Source organism: Giraffa tippelskirchi, chromosome 9 (assembly GCF_054371585.1).
Source record: "Giraffa tippelskirchi isolate mGirTip1 chromosome 9, T2T-mGirTip1v1.2.pri, whole genome shotgun sequence".
NCBI lineage: Eukaryota > Metazoa > Chordata > Mammalia > Artiodactyla > Giraffidae > Giraffa > Giraffa tippelskirchi.
The window spans coordinates 50,874,290-50,895,165 of record NC_137283.1 but is presented as its reverse complement, the minus strand read 5'-3'; the positions used below and the strand labels follow the sequence as shown (position 1 = coordinate 50,895,165).

The 20,876-nt window shown below is 55.7% G+C and overlaps 2 protein-coding genes across 24 annotated transcripts; one reads left to right on the top strand and one right to left on the bottom strand.

Annotated features, from left to right (window-relative positions):
- Positions 1-3,818: 3,818 nt before the first annotated feature.
- Positions 3,819-13,177, top strand: TMIE (transmembrane inner ear). Of its 21 annotated transcripts, none has more exons than XR_014064254.1 (7): positions 3,819-4,296; positions 6,496-6,699; positions 7,743-7,860; positions 11,429-11,578; positions 11,626-11,769; positions 11,881-12,178; positions 12,809-13,177. XR_014064254.1 is itself a non-coding variant. In XM_081525937.1 (7 exons), exons 3-7 carry the CDS (start codon positions 7,809-7,811, stop codon positions 12,950-12,952), a joined length of 405 nt encoding a protein of 134 aa, XP_081382063.1. In that variant the 5' UTR covers positions 3,819-4,296; positions 6,443-6,555; positions 7,743-7,808; the 3' UTR covers positions 12,953-13,177. The 21 variants fall into 21 exon arrangements, 10 of the variants coding, with proteins under 10 accessions (XP_081382063.1, XP_081382061.1, XP_081382059.1 ...); XR_014064255.1 differs by having other exon boundaries at positions 6,443-6,555; positions 12,944-13,177; XM_081525937.1 differs by having other exon boundaries at positions 6,443-6,555; positions 11,881-11,930; positions 12,944-13,177.
- Positions 13,178-14,352: 1,175 nt separating this feature from the next.
- LOC145520145 (putative threonine protease PRSS50) lies at positions 14,353-19,745 on the bottom strand. 3 transcript variants are annotated; one of them, XM_081525926.1, is made up of 7 exons: positions 19,557-19,745; positions 19,288-19,482; positions 18,636-18,738; positions 17,840-18,002; positions 16,581-16,864; positions 15,202-15,368; positions 14,353-14,723 (listed from the first exon to the last, which is right to left on the bottom strand). In XM_081525926.1, exons 2-7 carry the CDS (start codon positions 19,438-19,440, stop codon positions 14,493-14,495), a joined length of 1,101 nt encoding a protein of 366 aa, XP_081382052.1. In that variant the 5' UTR covers positions 19,441-19,482; positions 19,557-19,745; the 3' UTR covers positions 14,353-14,492. The 3 variants fall into 3 exon arrangements, with proteins under 3 accessions (XP_081382052.1, XP_081382051.1, XP_081382053.1); XM_081525925.1 differs by lacking the exon at positions 18,636-18,738; XM_081525927.1 differs by lacking the exons at positions 17,840-18,002; positions 18,636-18,738 and having other exon boundaries at positions 16,581-16,835.
- Between the last annotated feature and the right edge of the window lie 1,131 nt (positions 19,746-20,876).

Sequence of the window (20,876 nt, the reverse complement as noted above, 5' to 3'; positions counted from 1 at the left end):
TGGCCCGGTAGACCGTGAAGTCAGCCAGCGGTTGTCTGCGCGCCAGGGCCTGCGACCTTGGAAAAGGTGGCAGGAAGCCTTATCCCGGAGGACCTCCTGGGAGGGGGAGGACCCACGGTTCAAGCCTGTAACAAAGTAGCCCGCTGTCTTCCTCTGGGTCCTCCAATCACTTCCCGCAGCATGAGGATTCTAGGGGATAACCGTGTCACTGACAAGACTGAGGTCAAGAGGCCCCCTCCAGAGACAGGCAGTGGAAATGAAGAAAGGATGCTGGATGGTCTTCCCTCACTCGCTCCCCATTCACTGGATAACATCACAGGCATTCCTAAGCCCAGTTTTACTGTCTCATAAACGGGGCAAGACCTGCCCAGCCTTCCTTCCAGGGTTGTGGGTAATTTGAAGTGCCCTGGTAGTGCCCCAAAGACAGCTTCCACTGGGTCCCCTGCTCTTGACCCCCTGCAGTACAGCCCAGGGCCCTTACCCAATCCCATCACAAATGTGCACATACCCACCTGAACTTCTCTCCCCCCCTCCCCACACACATGATTCCACAGTACATTCACCTGTGTCACATGGACCCATCTGCTATTGAACCCACAGGCAGGGCTTCTGTGTTGCACAACTTGGGTGGCAGCTCTGTCCATAGGTACATGTGTACAGACTCACACACTGCTCCACGGAACACACACTGAGACTCAGACCCATGCATGCAGAGAAGTCAGTGCAGAATACTCGTGTACTCCCATGTACTCAAGTGCCCCTGGACACAAGTACATGCTGATGAACACACAGATCTCACCCAGGCCCAGCTCAGCCCCAGAGATATTTTGGGCCAGGCCCAAGGCCAACAAGGTCAGAGGCTGCCAGCTCCCAACAGGCCCCAACCACTGTGTCACAGCCCTAAGCCACCCAGCCCCCACCCTAGCCTAGGCTAAGTCCAAGATGCACTGGATCTCAGCCTGGCTCTGTGACAAGGGGGATCCTCCCTTCCTACTCCCTGCTTCCCTAGAGCTGAACTTTGAACTCTGGGGTTTCAGACTCCAGAAGAGAATGTCTGCAGGGTCCCCTGGCCACTGCCAAATGACTCTGCCCACAGCTTCCAACCCAGAGGCCCTAGAGGCTGGACTGGATCCCCACAGGAAACCCACAGGAGCTAAAAATAATACACAAGGGACAAACAGGCTTCTGCAAGCCAGCATTCATGCCACCATGTATAGGAGGACACTATCTTTCAGGGAAGCCAGGCTGGAGAGCTTAGGGGTCCAGAGCTCTGTTTCCCCAGACCTGATGGGCCCAACTGGGAGTGGAGCGCAGGAGTATGTGTGGACCTTCAGAAGAAGTAGAAACAGTACTGAACAATGAGCAGAGCTCACTGGATTACAAGCTGAAAACTGAGTTTGAGGCCCCAGTTCCTGAGTGACCTTAGGTAGGACACAACGTCTCCCTGGGCTTCAATTCTCGGATGTAAACAGAGGAGAGGAATAAAAGGTGGAAAAGGTTTTAACTTTCAGGATGTTCCTCTCACCATGGTGTTTAACATTGGAGAATTGGAAACACACAAGTATTCGAGAATAGGGAACTGATTGAATAAAGTATAGCTGAGGATTTTTGTTTGGTTTTGGGTTTTGTTTTTTTGCCTGCACCACATGGCATGTGGGATCTATGTTCCTCGACTAGAGATTGAACATGTGAACCCCGCAGTGGAAGCACGGAGACCACCAGGGAATTCCCTCTAGGTGGGTTTTATACAGTGTAATTTCAGACTGCCTTTAACAACAAGAGCAATAATGATAATGACTTGCATTTACTGAAGGCTTGTAATGAGCGGGTGCCACGATACTATAGTTATACCCAATTTACAGATGAAGGATTGAAGCTCAGAGAGATTCACTAACCCACCGAGGGCTCACAGCTGTCAATATGACCATGACCCAGAGGTCTTCATTTTAAGCTTTAATAACTTCAGAAGTTATAAAATATAAAGCTCAAACTTACATAAAAGCAATTTAAAAGTTTCATCACATATCTTCTTCAAGCTGATTTCATTGTGAACTTTGGATAACTAATTTTTGGTCAAGTTTTGTCACCTTCAGAGGCAGAAAAGAAACTTTAAATAAACTTTCAAATGTGGTCTTTTGTAAGTTTATAGCTTTATACTTCTGAGGTTATTAAAGCTTAAAACTACACTAAACCTTTGGGTCCACATTGTTACTTTAAGTCCGTTTGACTCCAAAGCCTGCATGACAGTACTGACACTGTGTTTAGGGAAGGTGGGGATCTAGGATGTTGTATTGGGAACAACCTCTGGGGAAAAAGGTATATTGATAAATGGCATACAGTGAGATTTCAGCTGTGTTCAACAGCCTGAGGAGAGGTAGATCCCACTTGGGGCAGTGGCCATCTCAGGGGACACATATGATTGTATTCCCTTTCAGATTTCTTCATTGGGTTCTCCCTACTTTTTGGATGGAAAGAAGCAATAACACCCTTCCCTCCTGGGCTGAGCCATCTCATCAAGGCAAGCCAGACTGTACTCATCACTCCCACAATTGTTATATTATATAATCCTCCCATCAGCCCTGTGATGAGAGTTTTGGCCTCTCCATTCCTTAGATGAGGACATCAAAGCAGAGAGGAGTAATGGTTTACCCAAGGCCACTGTTAGGCACACTAACCTCAGCCCAATCCAGCCAAGGCCTCTCTGACCTCATGTCCCAAGGGTAACCTCCCTAGCTGGTCAAAATGGTGGGCAGAGAGCTACAGCAAGCAGTTTGGGCTTCGGTGAAGTTCCTGTTTGCTTGATTAGGGCAAGACCCAGGGAGGATGAGGTGATCCAGCCAAAGTCCCCAGACTTTGCCATCCACTGTCAAGGGTCTTCTCGATGGACCCCTTGGGACAGCCATCATGGTTCACTGCTGGCTCTCCCACTTTCCTGCCTGCCCTGCATGTCCCAGCCCTGATGCCTGTCGGTATCTACAGCTGGCCCTCTCCTCTCTGCTGCAGCCTGCCTTGGTCCTTGCCCATCTACATGGCACCACCAGGCAGGAGCCATAAAAGGCTCTGGATCTGCAGGATTCCCAGTTCTAACAGCAGGCCCAAGGCCCAAAGCACCACAGCCTGCACAGGTCTACACTGGTGTCCTTGGGGATGAGGAATGCAGGGGTCTAATACCTGGGCTGCTTCTCTAGCACTCAGCAAGGAGATTAATAATAACACAAAAGAAGGAAAGAGAGAAGGGGGAGGATGGACCAGAGGAATCTCCCTGTCTCAGGCCTCCCCACTTCTCTTTCAAAGTCCTCCCCAGGTCTCCACAGCTCCTCCAATCCTCCTTGAATCCCTGGGTTGTCAAGGCTCACTCTGAGGTCAGGACCAGAGTGCAGTGTGGGCCAGGTTCAGTGTGAGGTCAGGGTCATGGCTCAGACTGGAGTGAGAGTCAGAGCTCAGGCTGGGACAGACACTGAGGATCAATCAGAACATGGTCTTCCAGCCCTTTCGGGGGAGCCCACCCTGTCCTGTGGGGCCACAGATGCTGGCTCCTTCAGGAACCTTCTATCACACCCGCAGCTGGCTGCTCTGACCATATAATCCCCCGTTCCCCCTCCCCCTCTCCCTTGCTCTGGTGTCCAGGGTGACCAGAGCTGCCTCTGGGCAGGAAGCCAGCCCAGAAAGCCCAGGACATCCCTGAGCGCCTGTCACCATAGCAACCTGCCTGCCAAGCCATCCACCCCCACCCCACCTGGGTCCAGTATGGTTTTTCAAATTCAGAACGTCAGAATGGGAAGGGCCTCCTAGATCAGCAGATTCCAGCCCCTCCCTTTGTCCCAAATGAATACACTGAGGCCCGAGTGGGGAAGGGAAGGGGGGAACCTGTTGCCCAAGGACCTGACCCCAACCTGTCCCCCCTCCCACCCACTCCCGCCCCTATGTCGGTCTTGGTCGGATTAGGGGAATAGGGAGTCTGGAGTGTGATCTCTGGAGAGGGGCGGGCCCTCCACCCGGAGTGATGCAGGGGCGGGCAGCCCAGGAACCGGACACCGGACGATGAATAAATGATGCTCACTCGCAGCCTGCCTGCGACCAGATCGCCAGCGCCTAGCGCCGGCTGCCCAGGGGGCAGTCACCCGGCCAAGGCGGCCCGGCTGGCGTCCCTCGGCTCCCAGGACCTGCGACCTGCAGCGGAGCAGCACGGCGCGCACGAAGATGGCGGGGCCGAAGCGAGGCGCTGGGCTCCTCTGGGTGCTGGGAAGCGCCACCCTGGGGGTTTGCCTCGCAGGGGTCGCCGGGCAGCTGGTGGAGGTGAGGTGGGCCGGCACAGAGGGGTTCGGGGTGGCTGTCACCGTCCAGGCAGAGCCAGGCGGTGCCTTTCTGACGGGGAGCTGGTTTTTCCCTTTCTTTTGGCCTAGGAGACCTGACTTAATGGGGAGACATAGCCCATCCCAAGCGCTTCCAGGTTGCAGGGAGACTCAGCCCCAGTCTTAGTGTCCTTACTCTGATGGGCGGGCACAGCCCCTGATCTCAGGAACATTATTCTGATGGGGGAGACTCACCCTGACCTTAGGGCTTCCCAATCTGATTGGAGATACAGCCTGGCATCAGCGAGTGTCTGATGGGACACACTCAGTCCCTGTACTCTACTCTTTGGTGTCCAGAGGTGGGCAGGTGGGGGGCGGAGGCAGGAGGACGAGGACACCCTTCGCAGAGCAGCCATGTGTTGAGTTTGACTCCACACTGCAGGGAGGGGCAGGCAGGGCAGGGCCCAGGGATTCAGGGTCTTACTTGGTCCTGGTGATAACTGGAAGCTAGCAAAGGTGTGTGAGCAGAGGAGAATCAGGATGAGTCCTGGACTGGAAGGAGAATAAATTAGAAAAGGGCCCATACTCAGGAGAACTGGAAGGAGCTGCTGAGATAGTCCAGGAAGAGGTGAAAAGGATGGCTGAGGGGCTGGCCAGAAAGGGAAGGGTGGGGGCCATCTGCAGCCCCCTTGGCTGGCCTCTCTGTACCCCATTCCTGCTGAGCCAGGAAGGGGAGCTGATGAGGCTGACCAGACCCAGGATTCTAGAGCAGCAAGCCAGAGGAAGAAGGCCAGAGGTAGGGCCAGGGAAGAGTGGGGTAGGAGCCTGTGTAGGCAGGGGCAGAGTGGAGAGAGCAGAAGTGCATGAGATAGTCAAGCACCCCAGAGAACCCTCAAGAGGCAGGTGCTCGGCAACAGGATGGGAGAGGGAGGACAGAGCCTTATCTTTGGGGTCTGAGGGGACACACCCCTGCACTGGTGGGTCTGAGGTACTGTGGGTAGGGGGGGTGGTACCATGGACCCCAGCACCGCTCATATTTCTGGTACTTCCTTGGATCGCCTGGGCTCAGCCAGGCCCTTGTTCAGACTGTGGGCAGAAGGTAGGCAGAGGGACTCAAAATGCAATTTCCCTTGATGAACTGGGAGAAGACATTTTCCTGGGGACTGAGGGAAGAGTCCTTGACTCAGACCTGAGACGACCACCTCTGTCGGGCTCTCTCAGTCTCTGTGGAGACTGAGCCCTGCACCCCCGTGCTAGTCTGTGCCTGCTGCTGACCAGGGGGTGTGATCAGAAGGCTGGGCTGGAGTCAGATATCAGCTCTGGTGTCTGTAAGGGGAGTCGAGCTGGTTTGAGCCCCATGGAGTGCACTTAGGCCCCCACCAGCTGTCCTGAGGCCTCAGGTGCAGAAACTGATGGGTACAGGAGAAGCCCGACAGAGGTGGTCGTCTCAGGTCTGAGTCAAGGACTCTTCCCTCAGTCCCCAGGAAAATGTCTTCTCCTAGTTCATCAAGGGAAATTGCATTTTGAGTCCCTCTGCCTACCATCTGCCCACAGTCTGAACAAGGGCCTGGCTGAGCCCAGGCGATCCAAGGAAGTACCAGAAATATGAGCGGTGCTGGGGTCCATGGTACCACCCCCCCTACCCACAGGCATCACCCTCCAATCAGCCTGTGAAATTCTGATGGAGGCCAGGCCCCCAAGCGTCAGAGTTCAGACTCCCAGCTGTGTCCACCACAAACAGGTGCCCCACTATTACCTGTTTCCCCCTACCCAAGACCCTATCAGGGTGTCTTGAACAAAGCTGGAACATGAATGTGTCATAAGTGAGTTCCTGGCTGTCCAGGCTCTGAATCTGAGATCTTTACCATGGCCCCCAGAATCTCCCAGTCTTACAACCAGCTGGGTCAACACACTGAGCCTCAGAACCATGGAACCCTGCCACTGCCCAGACCTTGGCCCTGACTCTACAGATGCGTGCCCAACCACATGCACATGTACTCCAGCCGCATGTGCCCTGTACCTACAATGCCCAGCCCCAACCCCACACACATGTGCCAGACCCCACATACATGTGTCTGACTCCACAGATGGGTCCAGGCCCCTGGGATGATGCTGAGGAAGGGTGTCTACTTGTCCATTTTACCACTCAGGTTGTGTAGGAAGCTTCTCAGAGACCCCTAGAACCATTCCACTCAAATTACAGATGGAGAAACTGAGGACTAAAGAAAAGAAGGCTCCTACACCAGTTCACCTTGGTTAAGAGGTGAGAAGAGAGTCGGGAATCATGTACCAGTCCCGGGCACATAGACCTTCTTGGTTACCTGGGACAGGCTGCTGGTCCTCTCCAAGTGTCCCCAGTACAGGCTGAGGGGTGGTGTCCACAAGGTGAAGAAGTACCTGGCTTTTGGTAGGTGCTCCATCCAGGCTTACGGACCAGGGGAAAGACTGGACAGACGGTTGAGCTACGGATTGCCTTTCCTTTCCAGACAGCTGGAAGAGACTCCTCTTGTCTGTCCTTATTTGGTTAATCAAGGGGCAAGGCATTGCACTGATGCCCGGGGCGGGGGGGGGTCCCCTCTCCCTCCAAGTACCCCTCCATACCCCTCAGCCAAACTCGGTGACAGAGATAGGGTCATATCCCTCTCAGGCCCACAGGTCAGGGACAGGTCTCACTGATACCCTCCAGAGCAGAGCCGTGTCCCTGACCTTGGGGCTGAGAGGGATATGACCCTATCTCTGTCCTCAGAACCCCAGGACAGGGAGGTGTCCCACTGGGAAGGTGGGAAGTGGCGCGCTGTGCCCATGATCACTCCAGCCGTGCTTACAACTTTTTGCCTCCAGGTGTCGCTACTGCATTTCAGACAAATTATCTAGTCCCTTTTTTTGGTGAGGATTCTGGCCTAGCTTTCTGGTCAGAGGAGGTGACTCAGGTAGGACAGGCAACTGCTGAGGCCACCTGGTGGGGGTCCTGGTCAAGTAAGAGAGTTATGAAGCCCTGGCTGCAGTTCCACACCCTATCCCACACTGGGGGGACATGAGAAAAAAATTCCACGGGGCAGTACAGGACTTGCCTTGTCTCTGGCCTTGGTCCTGAGACCCCATCTTCCTGTGTGGGCCCCAGGCCTAGAGCAGGAGAGAAGAGGCCTTGAACCTGATTGAAACAAACCATCCACATTTGCCCTTTGGGCTCGGTTTCCCCAAGCATTAACCACCCTTGCACTCCCAAGTTCCCAGCTCCGTGGTTCTGGGTTCTGCCCTCTTCTCTTGCTCTAAGGCTGGAACTTCCCAAGGTCTAAGGCATTGGTTATGAATGTCTAAGACCCTTGCTTGATTCTGGGAGATTCTGAAATGCTCAGACTTAGTGAGTCCTTGCTGAGACCTGGGCCTCTCTCAGGCCAGTCCCAGGCTCTGGCTTCTGCCTGGCTCACTCTGCTCTCTCCCGACCCACAGCCCAGCACAGCCCCGCCCAAGCCCAAGCCGCCCCCGCTGACCAAGGAGACGGTGGTGTTCTGGGACATGCGTCTGTGGCACGTGGTGGGCATCTTCTCGCTTTTCGTGTTGTCCATCAGTAAGTAGCGGCTGCCCCCCTCTACTACCCCCTGCCGCTGCCACACCACAGTGGGAGCACAGCACCCCGTTACCCCCCAGCACCACCCCCAGGGGCTCAGAGCAGCAATTCCGGGCAGTGCAAGCAGGCCTGGTGCCCACAGGAGGCCCTCTGTGGTTTCTGGCACCTCCTGATCCACACAAAGTCCCTGTGGAGGGCTGACAGGCTGGTGGTGACCTGAAGCATTCTGCCTGACGGGGGATGCAGCCACATGGCAATTATGGTAATTACAGGGGACTCCACTGAACCAGGACGAAGACGTGTCATTTTTCCCTATCACTGGCCTCCTCATGCTTTTCCTGCAGCTTGGCCAGCTTAAAACACCCACACCCAGGGGCCCCAACAAGGCCACCCTTGGCTGCAGCTCAGCCCCAGGGCTACCCAGACGCCCGGCAGATGTGGCTCCCAGGCGGCAAACCCAGCATTGTCAAATACCATTTCCTTGGAATGACTCACACCTACCTCAGTTAAAAACAGGAGACCCCCCCCCCCCCCCGCTTCCTCTCTTGGATCTGGGAGTTGCTTGATGCGAAGTTGCAACAGAAGCCAGTTTGGGATGCTTCTTTCAGTTGTCCTTCCAGAGTTGGGGTCTGGAGTTGAGAAAAGGGGGGCTGAGAAATGCTGACTGGATAGGAGAGGCCACCAGTGTACAAAGAGGTTCCCATGGGCCAAAGGGAGGAGGTGGGGCACAGGCAGTAAAGGGAAAGAACACACTTCCCCAGTAAAGGCTTCATGGAGGAGGGGTCCTCTAAGCTGTAGATGGGTAGGATGGATGGCGGTTTGTGTCAGGCAGCTAGCAAGGCATTCCGGAGAGAGGTACAGTGGGGGCGGACATGGGAGAAAACAGCCTCCACACAGGTCTCAGATAATCCCTCTCAGACGATTACTGACTGCACCCTGGCTCAGGGGCTACAGGGGTATTTAAGTTCTAGTAGGAGCTATCCTGGGATGAGGTCCCCCGGGGGCAGGGCTGAACACAAGGGCCCATCCAGATGTAGGGGCTCCAGGGGAGACAAGGACATCTATTTTGCATGTGCTTCTCCTGGCACCAGAAGTGCCCTTCCACCCCCACCCCCACCCCCACTCTTTCTTCACAGCTAGAGTGGGAGAGCTTTTCTGGTGGCTCAGACAGTACAGAATCTGCCTACACTGTGGGAGACCTGGGTTCGATCTCTGGGTTGGGAAGATCCCCTGGAGAAGGGAACAGCTACCCACTCCAGTGTTCTGGCCTGGAGAATTCCATGGACAGAGGAGCCTGGCAGGCTACAGTCCATGGGGTCGCAAAGAGTCAGACACGACTGAGCGACTTTCACAGAGTGGGAGGAGGAGGTGAGCAAGAGGCTGCCTTCTGTTCCTAGCCAAGGCTGGTGAGTAGTCAGGTTTCTGAGTGGAGGCCCCACAGACAGACAGGTGTGGCTGCAGCCCCAGCCAGGTGTTCAGAGAGGGGAACAACCCCCCAGTACCAAGAAGCAGGTTTAGGGGAGGTATCTGCCTGCAGGGGCCACAGGAGCAGTCCAGAGTGCAAGTCCAAAGAGCAGCTCCAGGGCACCCTGAGGAGCAGGATTGAGGGTACCATGGGGCCTCAAGACACACAATGGTTTCTCCCGGGCTCTGCTTGGCCCAAGATGGTGGAAGTGCCTAGGGCCATGTAGGAAAGCTGCAGTGTCAGGCCCAAAGAGGCACTTGGACCTCAACTACACAGACTGACTTCTATTCCTAACCCTATTTCCTGGAAAAAGGTAAGGGATAGTCCCAAAGGCCTCTGAGCAACAGGTCAGCACTTGTTACCTTCTATGCAGGGCTCTAGGGAGTTGGGGACCCTGGCTCCTGGGGAGGAAACATTTTTCCCACTTCCCTGTCTGCTTGGGCGTGGGTGTACAGCTGTTAGTAGTGGAGCATCATTCCCAGAACCTTGTGGAGAGGATGGAGTTGGATGGGGTGCCTCTTTGGTTCCCCTCCAGCCTGGGGACTCCTATCCCCAGCCTCTTCCTAGGCTTGGAACTCCATCCAAGAAACTTTGTTTCTCTCCTTTGAAGAGAAGTAAGCAGGCCAGGCTGGGCGGGACAGGTCCAGAGTGAGGGGCTGTGCCTCCATCCTGCTCTGACTGCCAATAGCTGCGGCTGAGCTCCCTTTAAAGTCCAGGCCCCCCAGGGACTGGGACCAGACTTTGCTGAGCGCCTGGGCATGGTCCTGAGAAGGTACCTGATGGGGTAACTGGAAGAGGTGGTTCAAGCAAGTAGGGTGGGGGTGGGGGACCAACCCTGGACCTCTGGCATACAGGAGTCTGGACACAACCAGAGCCCAGCTCTTTGGGTAAGAAAGGCCTACTGTCTTCCCAGGTCCATCCCTGGGCAGCAGTGCACAGTTAGACCTACTATTAGGGCCTTCACACAACTATCCCCCACCATGTGTTTCTGGATGCTGTTGACAACCTGTCCATTCATTCAGGAGTCCTGTCCTGAGTTGCAAAAGCTTTGAAACCATCTCATTCATTTTTTCTTTCATTCTGTGAGTCTGGAGAAGACTCAATGGGGCCACAATACTGGCTGAGGAGGTTGCACAAGATGACCCCAAAGGGTGCTCCTGCCTGGGCCACATAGGTCTGATCTATCTTCCCCCAAAAGAGGCCTGGCTTGTCCTGCCTGGCCCTCCTGCCTCGAGAAGTCTGCCAGGAAGTTATGTCTGGTCATCTGATTTATAATAGGAAGCAGCTCTATCCCCTCCCCCTGAGGGGTGGTCAGACTGTGGGGGCCTTAGAAAAATAAACTCAGTCCAGCCGGGTCCTGGCAGCCCTGCCCTGCCTGTCCCTGGACAGGCCAGCTCCATGCCTTGGCCCAGCTTGCGTGGGCACAGCCGCCCTGAGCCAGAAAACCACTCCTGGAATAACTCTGTCTGAGGTGAACGCCCCAGGGCAAGGTCTGTGCCCTCCTGCAGGCTCTCACAGCCAGGAGGAGCCCCGGCTTGTCCTCAGGGAGGTTGAGGAGGATGCAGCCTGTCCTCTGGGGTCTGAGGTGCTCTCAAGAGCCTGGGGAGGAAAAACTAGGATGAACTAGGAGCCCAGAGGCCTGGGTTGCAAGTAGGGGACACTCTCCAGAAGGCTGTAGCTTGAGTCATGGTGTAGCTCACCACCTGCTCTCCAGGACCTCTCAATCTAGTCAGAAAGACCCCCCCGCCCCCCGCCACTGCCAGAGCCAGGACCACTGACATAATATATGGGGCCAGTGAAAAATTAAAATATGAGATCCCTGTCTAAAGATTATTAAGAGTTTTAAGAAAGTAACAGCAGAGTATTACACCAAGCACAAGGTCTCTCTGAGAATAGGCCTACTACCTAAAGCCAGCCCTGCTCAGGAAAGATATTTCTGAAAATTTCAGAGTCCAAAGGGGTTTTGTCAAAATGTGGAACCTCCTGAAACAGACTCTTGGGTGAGACACACATAGATAGATGGAGACAGGCCTGGAATTTGGGTGCCATTCCTGGAGTGTCTGAGCTCTGGCCCTTGCCAAGCCTGCTCTGTGCTCCCTGTAGTTATCACTCTTTGCTGTGTCTTCAACTGCCGCGTGCCACGGACCCGGAAGGAGATTGAAGCTCGGTATCTGCAGCGAAAGGCAGCCAAGATGTACACGGACAAACTAGAGACTGTGCCGCCCCTCAACGAGCTCACAGAAATCCCTGGAGGTGAGCAGGCCTGGCCCCCAGTCCCGCCAACCCCCAACCCTGCCAAGCTGGCCCTTTCCTTGATCTTTCCACCCAGAGTGCCCTGTTCCTCCCCTCCACCTGGATCAAGGAGGGGACCCATCCCTGTTCTGGAGACCAGAGCAAAGAAATGGGTCAGAGTGAGGCAGGGAAAACAAGAAGCTATTTTGCAGGTAGGAGTGGTTTGGAAGGAAAAAGGAATGAAGGGTTGGATTGGGAGGCTCTGGTGTGGGTCCTAGGAGGCTGTTTCACTCCTGTTGAACGCTTTTCCTTCTATTCCACAGAGGATAAGAAGAAGAAGAAGAAGGACAGTGTGGATACAGTGGCCATCAAGGTAGAGGAGGATGAGAAGAACGAGGCCAAGAAGAAGAAAGGAGGGAAATGAGAAGAGCTTTCTGGAAGTGGCAGCTGGGGCTGGCCAGCCCTGGGGCTCATGGTCCTGCCAGAGTCCAGACATCTTAGACTCCAAGCTCACACATGGACCCCAGAGGTTGCAGAGAACCCTCTCCCTGTAGAGAGGGAGTTGCAGGGGCCCAGGACCCTGTCCTAGATCCTACAGGAGCAAGGACAAAACTGTACCAGGTGTGCCACCTCCTGGCCTGGACACCAACTCCTTTCACCCCGTCCGCATGGCTGCTCAGCAGAGGTGGTCTGTAGACCCTGTCCCTCTGTAGATCCAAAGTGGCCTCTGAGCACCCAGACATGCCTCTGTCTCCTCTTCTGCCAGGAACAGCTGTGGCTAAGGGGTGATGGGATGTGGGTTTTCTTCTGGAAGGGGATGGCCGGCCTGGATGGGCCAATGTGAGGCCACACCGGGCTGCCCACAAGGAGGGAGAGGGTCACTGGAGGAAGCAGGAGCAGTAGGAGACTCTCAGACTTGGCTGGATAGCAGCCCTGCTGGTGAGGGGCTGCCCCCAGCCTGGCATGGGTTCTAGCCCAGAGCAGTGAGCAGAGAAGGACCAGAGGCAGAACCCCCAGCCCAGCAGATACCAAGCTCTAGGCAGTGGACGCACTTGTCTCACTTACTGTGATGTAGCTGAGGCTGCTGGAGGGCCTAGCATGAGACCCAAGGGCTCAGGACTGGGGGTTCCAGGGGTGCAAAAGGCTAAGGCCAGTGGACCAGAGAGAGACGAGAAGACAGCTGGCACCTGGGACCCAGGGAATATTTAAGGAGCCAACGGGGACTTGAGGCTGTTCTGGGCCCCTTTCTAGGCTTAGCTGTGCTGGCAGGGCCCCAGGAGACCACCACAGGGGGCAGTTAAGGATGGAGGTAGCAGCCAGCCTTCCACCTGCTGAATATAACAGCACAGCTTCCTCTTCTGCTCTCAACCACGATGCCTGAAACAGCACTGCTGACCAGAAGGTGAAGGCTCAAACTTGACCTGCAGACTGGATCCTTGGGGAGGGGACATGCAGAGAGGGGTATCTAGATGGCAGCAAACATCACCTGAGGAACTCAGACCTGGGCCTGGAGACTTAGGAGATATTGGAGGTTTCCGAGCCGGAGGGAGCTGCTGGCAAAGCTCACACTGCCTCTGCAGCCTGCAGAGATTTGTAAATAAAGCTGAGTGCCTTCTCATACCCGAGCGACCTGAGATGACCACTCAGGTACTCCGTCCCTGGAGCATTTACGTGGAGGGGGATGCAGTGATCAGTGATAGGCGGTGAAGGCCAGGCTGTCGTTCCCTTTCCTGACTTTTCTCCCATTCTGAATTAAGATAAGCTGGAGGAAGAGGTGGTAGGCCAAGAGGCAGAGGGTCAGCTGTGGCCAGTGGGGCTCAGCCCTGAGGCAGGGCAGCAGGACCAAGAAGGAAGCTGCCTACTCTGTGCTTGCCTCTGCTCCACTTCCTGGTGTCAACAGACGGATGCTTGAGACACAGGAGTCAAACCTGGATTCCAACCTGGACCTAAATCATTATTACATGAGGAGACGGAACCAGGCTGACACAGGGAAAGGGGCACAGGGTCTTTGAGCCCCCCCGGCCTGGAGTGGGGAGGGGCAGGGCAGAGATTACAGAAGGCCCTGCTGTGGAAGCTGAGTACTCACTGCACCACCAAGTGGGAACCCTGGCTCTGCCCAGGGGTCCAGCCTGTGGGCTTCTCATACATACAGTTGTGGCAAAGACCATTCTACCTGTACAAGCCAGAGCCCTCCTGCTGGCTGGGCAGCAGAGGCCCAGGGGAGTGGGGGCCACTATAAGTCAGAGAAGCAGCTGGTATTGCCTGGGGTAAGTCCAGGCCCAGGCTACATCTCCCCCACCAGCTGCCTCCCTGACCTCTGACCTGGGTCTCCACTAGCCATTTAATGACAGGCATGTCTGCTGATTGTGGGGATAATGTCTGATCCCAGTGGGCATCTGCCCCATGTCCAGGCAGGGGACAGGGTTGGAAGGTCAAAGTTCACCACAGTGCTTCAGGGTAATGACAGAGTATGCTCCAGTCACAGGCTAGAAGATGGGCCAAAGTTAAGGAGAACACACTCACCTCCGTGGCCCAGAGCTGCACCCTTAGGCCCAGCCTCACATTGGGTCCTGGCAGCCCCAGCATCAGCCTGGGCAGTACATTCTAGGCCCTGAATTATCTGACTCCAGTATCATCCCCACACACTCCCTTCCACCACCTGCAGGAGCCACCCCGAGCCTTTGGATGGAGCTGGGGCTCTTGCACTTTGCAGTATCAACTGCCTGGAGCCACCCATCCCACCCCTTCCCCATTCTCTCATCTCCCACTGCAGCAGGCCCAGGAAGGAGGAGGCATGGGGAAGAGAAGCATTTAATTGAACACCTAGTCTCCGCCCTGCCTATGAGGGCTGTGAGAACTGCACCTGTAGCATTCTAGACAAGAGGATGAGGAAGCGCCTGGGCAAGGAAGGGCGCACCTAGGGATGGCACAAGTGTCAGAGGGCAGCAAGGAAGCTGAGGAGCATCAGGAGTGCCAGGAGCAGGGCCCGGGATGGGGCTGGCAGAGTCTGCCCGTTGATGCGGTCCCCGATCCACTGTTGGTAGGAGGAGATGTGGACATAGATAGGCGGAGCCTCGCTCTTCTTGCAGCCTGGGCCCCAGCTCACCACTCCCACCAGGTGCCATATGTTCTGCACAGGACAGGCCAAGGGCTCACCACTTATCTCCTGTGGGGAGAGGTGGGGAACAAAAGGGAGGCCAAATGTGGTCCAAAGGAGACTTGATCCAGCTCAGGAACAAGCAGAGTGCCCTCACCAAACCTGTGCAGTCTCCAAGTGTCTCATAGCTGAGAGGTACCTTCGCAGTCCTGACCCAGGAGACCTTCCTTAAAAGGCTCCACCTTCCATCTCTCTCTACCCTCCATCTCTTTAACATCCACTTTGCATCTTCCCACCCTTCCGATCCTCCTCCCTCATCTCCAGCCTCCATCCTTACACTCCCCATCTCTCTCTCCCCAACTCTCATCTCATTCCCCCCAATCTCCATTCCCTGTCAAAATTCCCCTCCTTCATCTTCCTCCTCACTCACCCCTGCTCATCCCTGGCCCCTCTCTCCTCCCCACAGGTCCTGCCTCTGCTGTGCCCCTCACCCCAATTCTGGCTAGGTGCCCTTGGAGGCAAATGAGCAAGAGCGAGAGATGCTCACGTAGCAGAATTTTTCCCTGTCGACGTCCTTTGCACAAATCATCTGGGAGTTGATGATCTGAATCAGAGAGGGGATTTTAGAGAACCTGTGGTAGAGCCTGTCACACTCTGTGCTGTTCAGGATGGTGACTTCCTTCTCCTGGATGGTTCGAAATTGGGGCCATACACCTGTGGGACAGGGGCCCCCATTCAGGCTCGGCTGTTTAGCTCCTGCCCGCAGCCACCGGCCTCACGTCCATCTTCCCTTTGTTCCTTGCCACTCCTCTAGCCTCGTCTCCTTGCCACACAGCAGCCCTGGAGATCTCTCCAGGGTTAGCCCACCTACCACTCCAGCTGACATTTCCCAAAGGCCCCTTGATATAGAACAGGTTACCCAGGATCTGGCTTTGCTGGACCTGATCTCACGTCTGGCAGAGTCCAATCCATCAAGTTCATTCTGATCTCAGCATCTTGGCTTTTGCATTCCGTTTATCCCCAAAGCCTACCAAGTCTATCTGAGGTCCAAATCCTGCCTTTTCTTCAAGCTTTCCCCAAAGGCCTCTTCCTTCCCTGAGCTTCCCCAGACTCGCCTCTGTGGTCCCAGGCACTCCTCACTCCCCTCCCCACCCTCACAAGTGTGTGTCTGTCCCTAAGTCTGAGCTTCCGGGGGATAGGTGACTTCCAACCGTTCCCAACTATTCACCAGACAGGCCATGGTGGGGATGACGACAAGCCACCCACCTGGGCTGGAGATCCTGGGTGCTTTCAGGCATGCTGGCTCTGTGAGACCACAGGGAAGAGCACTTCTCTTGTGGGAAAGGGACAGGGGTTCCCTGAAGAGGATGGACCTTCCTGGGCTCCTAAGGAAATGGGCCCTTGGATGGCCCTGGGACAACCCTCCTTCCCGCTGGGCTCCTAAACTGGGATGATAAGAGATTGAGGGCCACTGCTGGTGGGAGGGGGGGAGACACGAGGGAACCCTCGGTGACTCCCAGCTTCCGGGTGCAGACTGCCCTTAGCCAGACCATGGATCTTCTGGGGAGCCTATTACAGACATAGACCCCTTCTCCTCTCACCTTGCCTGTTCTGCTTCAAAACATGGATACCCTGGGATTGTGTGCAGATAGCAAGATATTACTCTGTGCCCACTATGCCTTCAAGGAAGGCCTGTTTACATACCCTGACCTGGGCCTGAGGGTTTCAAGGGCAATCTGGGTCCCCTAGACACATTCACTGCTGAAACCCTCAAAGGGAAAAAGAGATAAGAGTCTGACAGGAGTGGGGTGGTGGGCTCCCTGGGGAAGGTGTCTCAGAAATGCCTGTCCATGGTAGACCCTGGCTTGCACCCAGGTTCTCTCCCACACCATCCACCCTGCTGGGGGTAGGAAGGTTCCGACTCACCATCAACCCTGGGGAGTCCCCAGCCTGTCACAGTGCAGAGGGAGTAGTCCTTCACCGAATAGTCCAAGCCAGGCAGGCAGATGGGCCAGACATACTTGCTGTACTGGAGTGGCCGCTCAAGGTTGAGGAGGGCAATGTCGTTGGCCCGGCCAATCCAGGACCAGTACCGACTGGCTCGATAACGGCTGTGCACAATGACCTCTTCTGCCAGGGCATCGATGGTAGTCTTCGTTATCTGGTCAATCCACGGACTCCCTACCCGTATTGAATAGGTAACGTCACTCCTAGGGGAAGGGCAAGGGGAGTCCTCCATTAGTCCCAGAAACCCCACACCAGCCTGCACCCCCCTAAACTCCACCACACTGTTGTATTCTGAGCAAATCCAGGGAAGCCACACACCTGCTTCAAGTCCTGGAGCCCACTCCTCAGGGCAGATGTGAATGGGGCCCTGCACACACACATACTGTGTGGTCAGTCCTGACAACAACCTTCCACTTTACGGAGAGGGAAATTGAGACTTAAGCGACCGACTCAAGGCTGCACAGCTAGCAAGTGGTGGAGCTGGGATGTGGACCCAGTTTTCTCTGGTTCCAAACTCTAGACTCTGTCCAACAACCCATGCTGGGTCCCAGAAGTGACAGAGACCTTGTGCAATCACCCAACCCTCCCTCTAGCTTTCTTTCTCAGTGTGTCCCTTAGGCGTGGAAATCACTTCTCCTCTGGCCAGCCCTCACGGCCAGATGTGACCCTCGGGTCGCCCCCGGCTCCAGAACACAGGCACGCCTGCTCTCTTGTCCCCACACTGACCAGACTGTGAGCATCTATATTCTTGTCTGTCTTCCCCAGCAATCTGAGAGGAGTGCTACAGCCCTCTTCTGCTACCAGTGCCCAGGCCAGGGCCTGGCTTCAAAGACTGTCAAGGTTACTGATTGAATGAAGGAAGGAATAAGTGAAACAAAGGGTATGGAACAGAAGAATCAGAATCTTCTTTCTGTGCACAGGAGGAAGGAGGCCTAGACAGTGGTTTGCAAGTCTTCGTTTCCTATCTGTGGAATGACTGCACAGGACTAGGGGATCAGATTAGGGGAGCAAGCCTCCAGTTCCTAGGAAGGAATCTAGAGGACTCAGCTCCACCCTGCTAGAAGCTGGAGTGAGGCTGGGATTATGGGATTCTGACACTGATGGGCCAGCTGGCAGAATGACTGAGGCCCCAGTGGCTCCACATGACTTTCCACCCGTCTGTCTAGGCCCCGACTCACTGGGTCGTGCAGTGGGCCACAGTCAGCACCCACTCGGAGGCAATGAGGGTTCCTGCACAGATGTGTGTGCCATTGGCCCGCACACTGACCATCCACGGCCACCGCCGAGCCATGGACTCCGGATCCCTGAGGGTGGGGTCCCGCTCATAGGAGAAGCCACAGGCTGAGGAGGAAAGTGAAAGGAGCTTGATAAGGAGCGGACCCTCCCAACTACATCTCACAGCGCCTCTCCCTCTCCCTCTCCTCAGCCTGATCTCCCACCACTCTAGCTGGCCTGCACCCATCCAACGACTCTCCTTCTTCATCGGTCATCAAATAATGGTGTTGTTCACATGAGGACTGGGGTCTCCAGCCTTAGAAGGGCCTCAGCACCCCCCAGGCATCCCTCTCAGGTCCCAGGGCTGACCAGTCTGGGCATCACTGGCTCCTTTGTCCTGGTCAAGCAGGCCTCAGCTCTGGCTAGGCTAGGCCCTTCACAAGTTCATCTGTGTTTCCATCTGGTTCCCCTACTTCAGCCAAGAAGACCTTTCCCTCCTTCTCTAGGACCCTCCTCCTGTGATTCAGTGAGAGAAAGGCAGATAACCTAAGAGAAAAATGAGCACTGTACATGAAGGCACACACATCTGAGGATGAAACCCCAACAGCAAATGAACCCAGCTCTTCAGCTCCATTAGTCCTCAGGGGAGCGTGGACTTAAATCACAGTGAAATTCTGCTCTCCACCACCTGCCAGGCAAAACTAAACATCCCTGATGCTAGGAGTTGGTGAGGATCACAGCCCCAGACTGCTCACTCACTGCTCGAGGGAAGGTCAACGGGTGTAGCCACTTTGGAAGAACTTTTACGGAAAAATTCTTTCAACTGTAGAGGCACGTATCCAACACCACAGCAGACCCACTCCTAGGTGTTCCAAATGGATTAGTAGATTGTGAGATCAGTGTAAGTAGGCCATCAGCAGCAGCTGTAAAGGCTAACACAAGAGAGGGAACGGCAGCATGCACTGCAGAGTGCTACGGGGTCCTCAGTGTGAGACTTCCTATGACACTTAAATTCTGAGCAATGAGTTCCAGGATGAGAAGTATTCCTTATGTGGGTCTTACTTCAACCAGCTTGGAAGGCACTGCTAGAGAGAACGCTTATGGATGTGCCCCTAAACACACAAGGGAAGGCTCCCTGAAAGCGGTGCTGGAGACCCCCAGAGGCCTTGGCTGGGAGCTTGTCCCCACCAGCCATTCAGGAAAGCAGGATGTACAGCATACCCCAGGCTTCCCCGACCTTCCCTGCCTCCTACCTCAACAGCATGCGCGGTCCCACCAATAGGTGCTCAGTGCGCACTAGTGAAAGGAAGGCCTCCTCTCCTCTCACTCTCCCTGCCCCTTCTTCCTCTGTCCCTTAAGGTCCTCAATGCTGCTTGGGCACCTCCTCCCGCATGGAGGCCACAGTACTCACGGGGAAGGAATTCGCCGTCAGAGGCTTTAGAAGTAGAGTACTGCGTGATACTGGGCGGCTGGCTACCACCCGTGACCTGCCGGGGGAAGCGACGTCTGCCCGAGGGACAGGTGGCGCTGGGGGCACATGGGGCATCAAGGTCGGTGGGGACATCCGTGGACAGTGACCCCAGCGCGTCGCCAGCGCCCAAGCAACCTGTGGAAGGAGGCAGGGAATCAGAGGTGGAGGCCAGAGCTGAGGGGTGGGGGGAGGGGCGGAGCGGGCCTCACCCAGGGGCCGCAGCAGCAGCAGCAGGAGCGCAGCGGAGGCGAGGGCCAGGGCCAGGGTGGACGTCCCAGGGCGTGGGGGGCCGCGCCTGCCGGCCAGCGGCTCACACCAAAGCTCCATCTGCGGGAAACAGCGACTGCGCCGCGGCGTTCTTGCTACGGCGCTCCTGGGACACGCCCCACGAAGGCGCCCCCCATTGGCGGCCCATGACGGCTTTCTGTGGTGTGGCGGGTGTGGGCATCCGCGGCTTCGCGGGCGCGGGCATCCGCGGCCTCGCGGGCGCCCCCCAGTGGCCCCCTGCCGTCGCCCTCTGGCTTGCTGGTGCTCAGGACTGCCTGGCTCCTGGCCACACCTCTGCCCTCCTGGGAGCACGTCGCTCCCAGGCGGTCTGGCCAAGCAGTTTCCTGGAGTCCCTTAACCTCACCTCGGCCAGTTTCTGCACCTCCTTCTCTGGCAGCCCACTTCCATCCCTACCCGGTGAGATGAAGGCCCAACCCCTGGGGCTGGCATCCGGGATTTCCAAGCGGTCCCATCTGCCCTCCAGTCTGGTAACTTTAGTGGGGCCTTGCCCCAGGGTACTGAAATTAAGCAGATTGAAATGTTTTCAATAACGATTTTTCAAAAGTGCATAGTTTTAAGCATTGTTCCCCCCCCGCCCCCACCCTCAACCTCCATTCAGCAAATGCCCTTCCCTTGCAGATCCATCCGCTTAGAAAGATGGCACAGGTGAGGTTTCCAAAGACAGTAAGAGAGTGATGGTAACCAACGGGCTCTTCTTGGTACGCTGGAAGTCGGGGAACATTTTGATGGCTCAGTGACACAGATGGATAATACAGTTAAAAGGTAGTCTGGGGAAATCCTATGAGAAGTTTTGGTTCAAAGCTGTTGCGAGATTCTAGCCCAATAAAAGGTGAAAGTTAAATCAGACTAGAACAATCTAACTTTTGCCAGGGCCTGCTCTCTTGGGACAGACAATAGGGCTGGCCATTCAGTACTCCAGTCTCCAGCAAACCACACCTACTATGCTCTGGAGCCCGAGGGCAAGGATAGCCGGCCACTGTGAACCTGAGGCCCACCAGGCCTGATGGGCTCCCATGCTACCTCCCACTGAGGTGGTAGGGCTCTGCCCTCTCAGTATGGCTAGCTTGGGCCTGTTCTTCCTCTTCAGAGTATGACAGATGTCACTAAGGCAGCTCAGGAGCTTAGGGTGCAGTCACCCCCAACAGTCACCTAAGCAGGCGCTCTGCCTTGCCCCTCCCTGCCCCCCATCATCACTCATTCCTGCCGGGGAGGGAAGAGGAACTGGTCAAGCTCTGTAGACT

Coding starts and splice junctions, on each gene's coding strand:
- TMIE (XM_081525929.1), top strand. CDS start 4,201: ATGGCGGGGCCGAAGCGAGGCGCTGGGCTCCTCTGGGTGCTGGGAAGC. Junction 4,297..7,742: donor TCGCCGGGCAGCTGGTGGAG/GTGAGGTGGGCC, acceptor CCCGACCCACAG/CCCAGCACAGCCCCGCCCAA. Junction 7,861..11,428: donor GCTTTTCGTGTTGTCCATCA/GTAAGTAGCGGC, acceptor TGCTCCCTGTAG/TTATCACTCTTTGCTGTGTC.
- LOC145520145 (XM_081525925.1), bottom strand. CDS start 19,674: ATGGAGCTTTGGTGTGAGCCGCTGGCCGGCAGGCGCGGCCCCCCACGC. Junction 19,483..19,556: donor GCTGCTGCTGCGGCCCCTGG/GTGAGGCCCGCT, acceptor CTCCTTCCACAG/GTTGCTTGGGCGCTGGCGAC. Junction 16,865..17,839: donor GTGGCCCACTGCACGACCCA/GTGAGTCGGGGC, acceptor CCCTTCCCCTAG/GAGTGACGTTACCTATTCAA.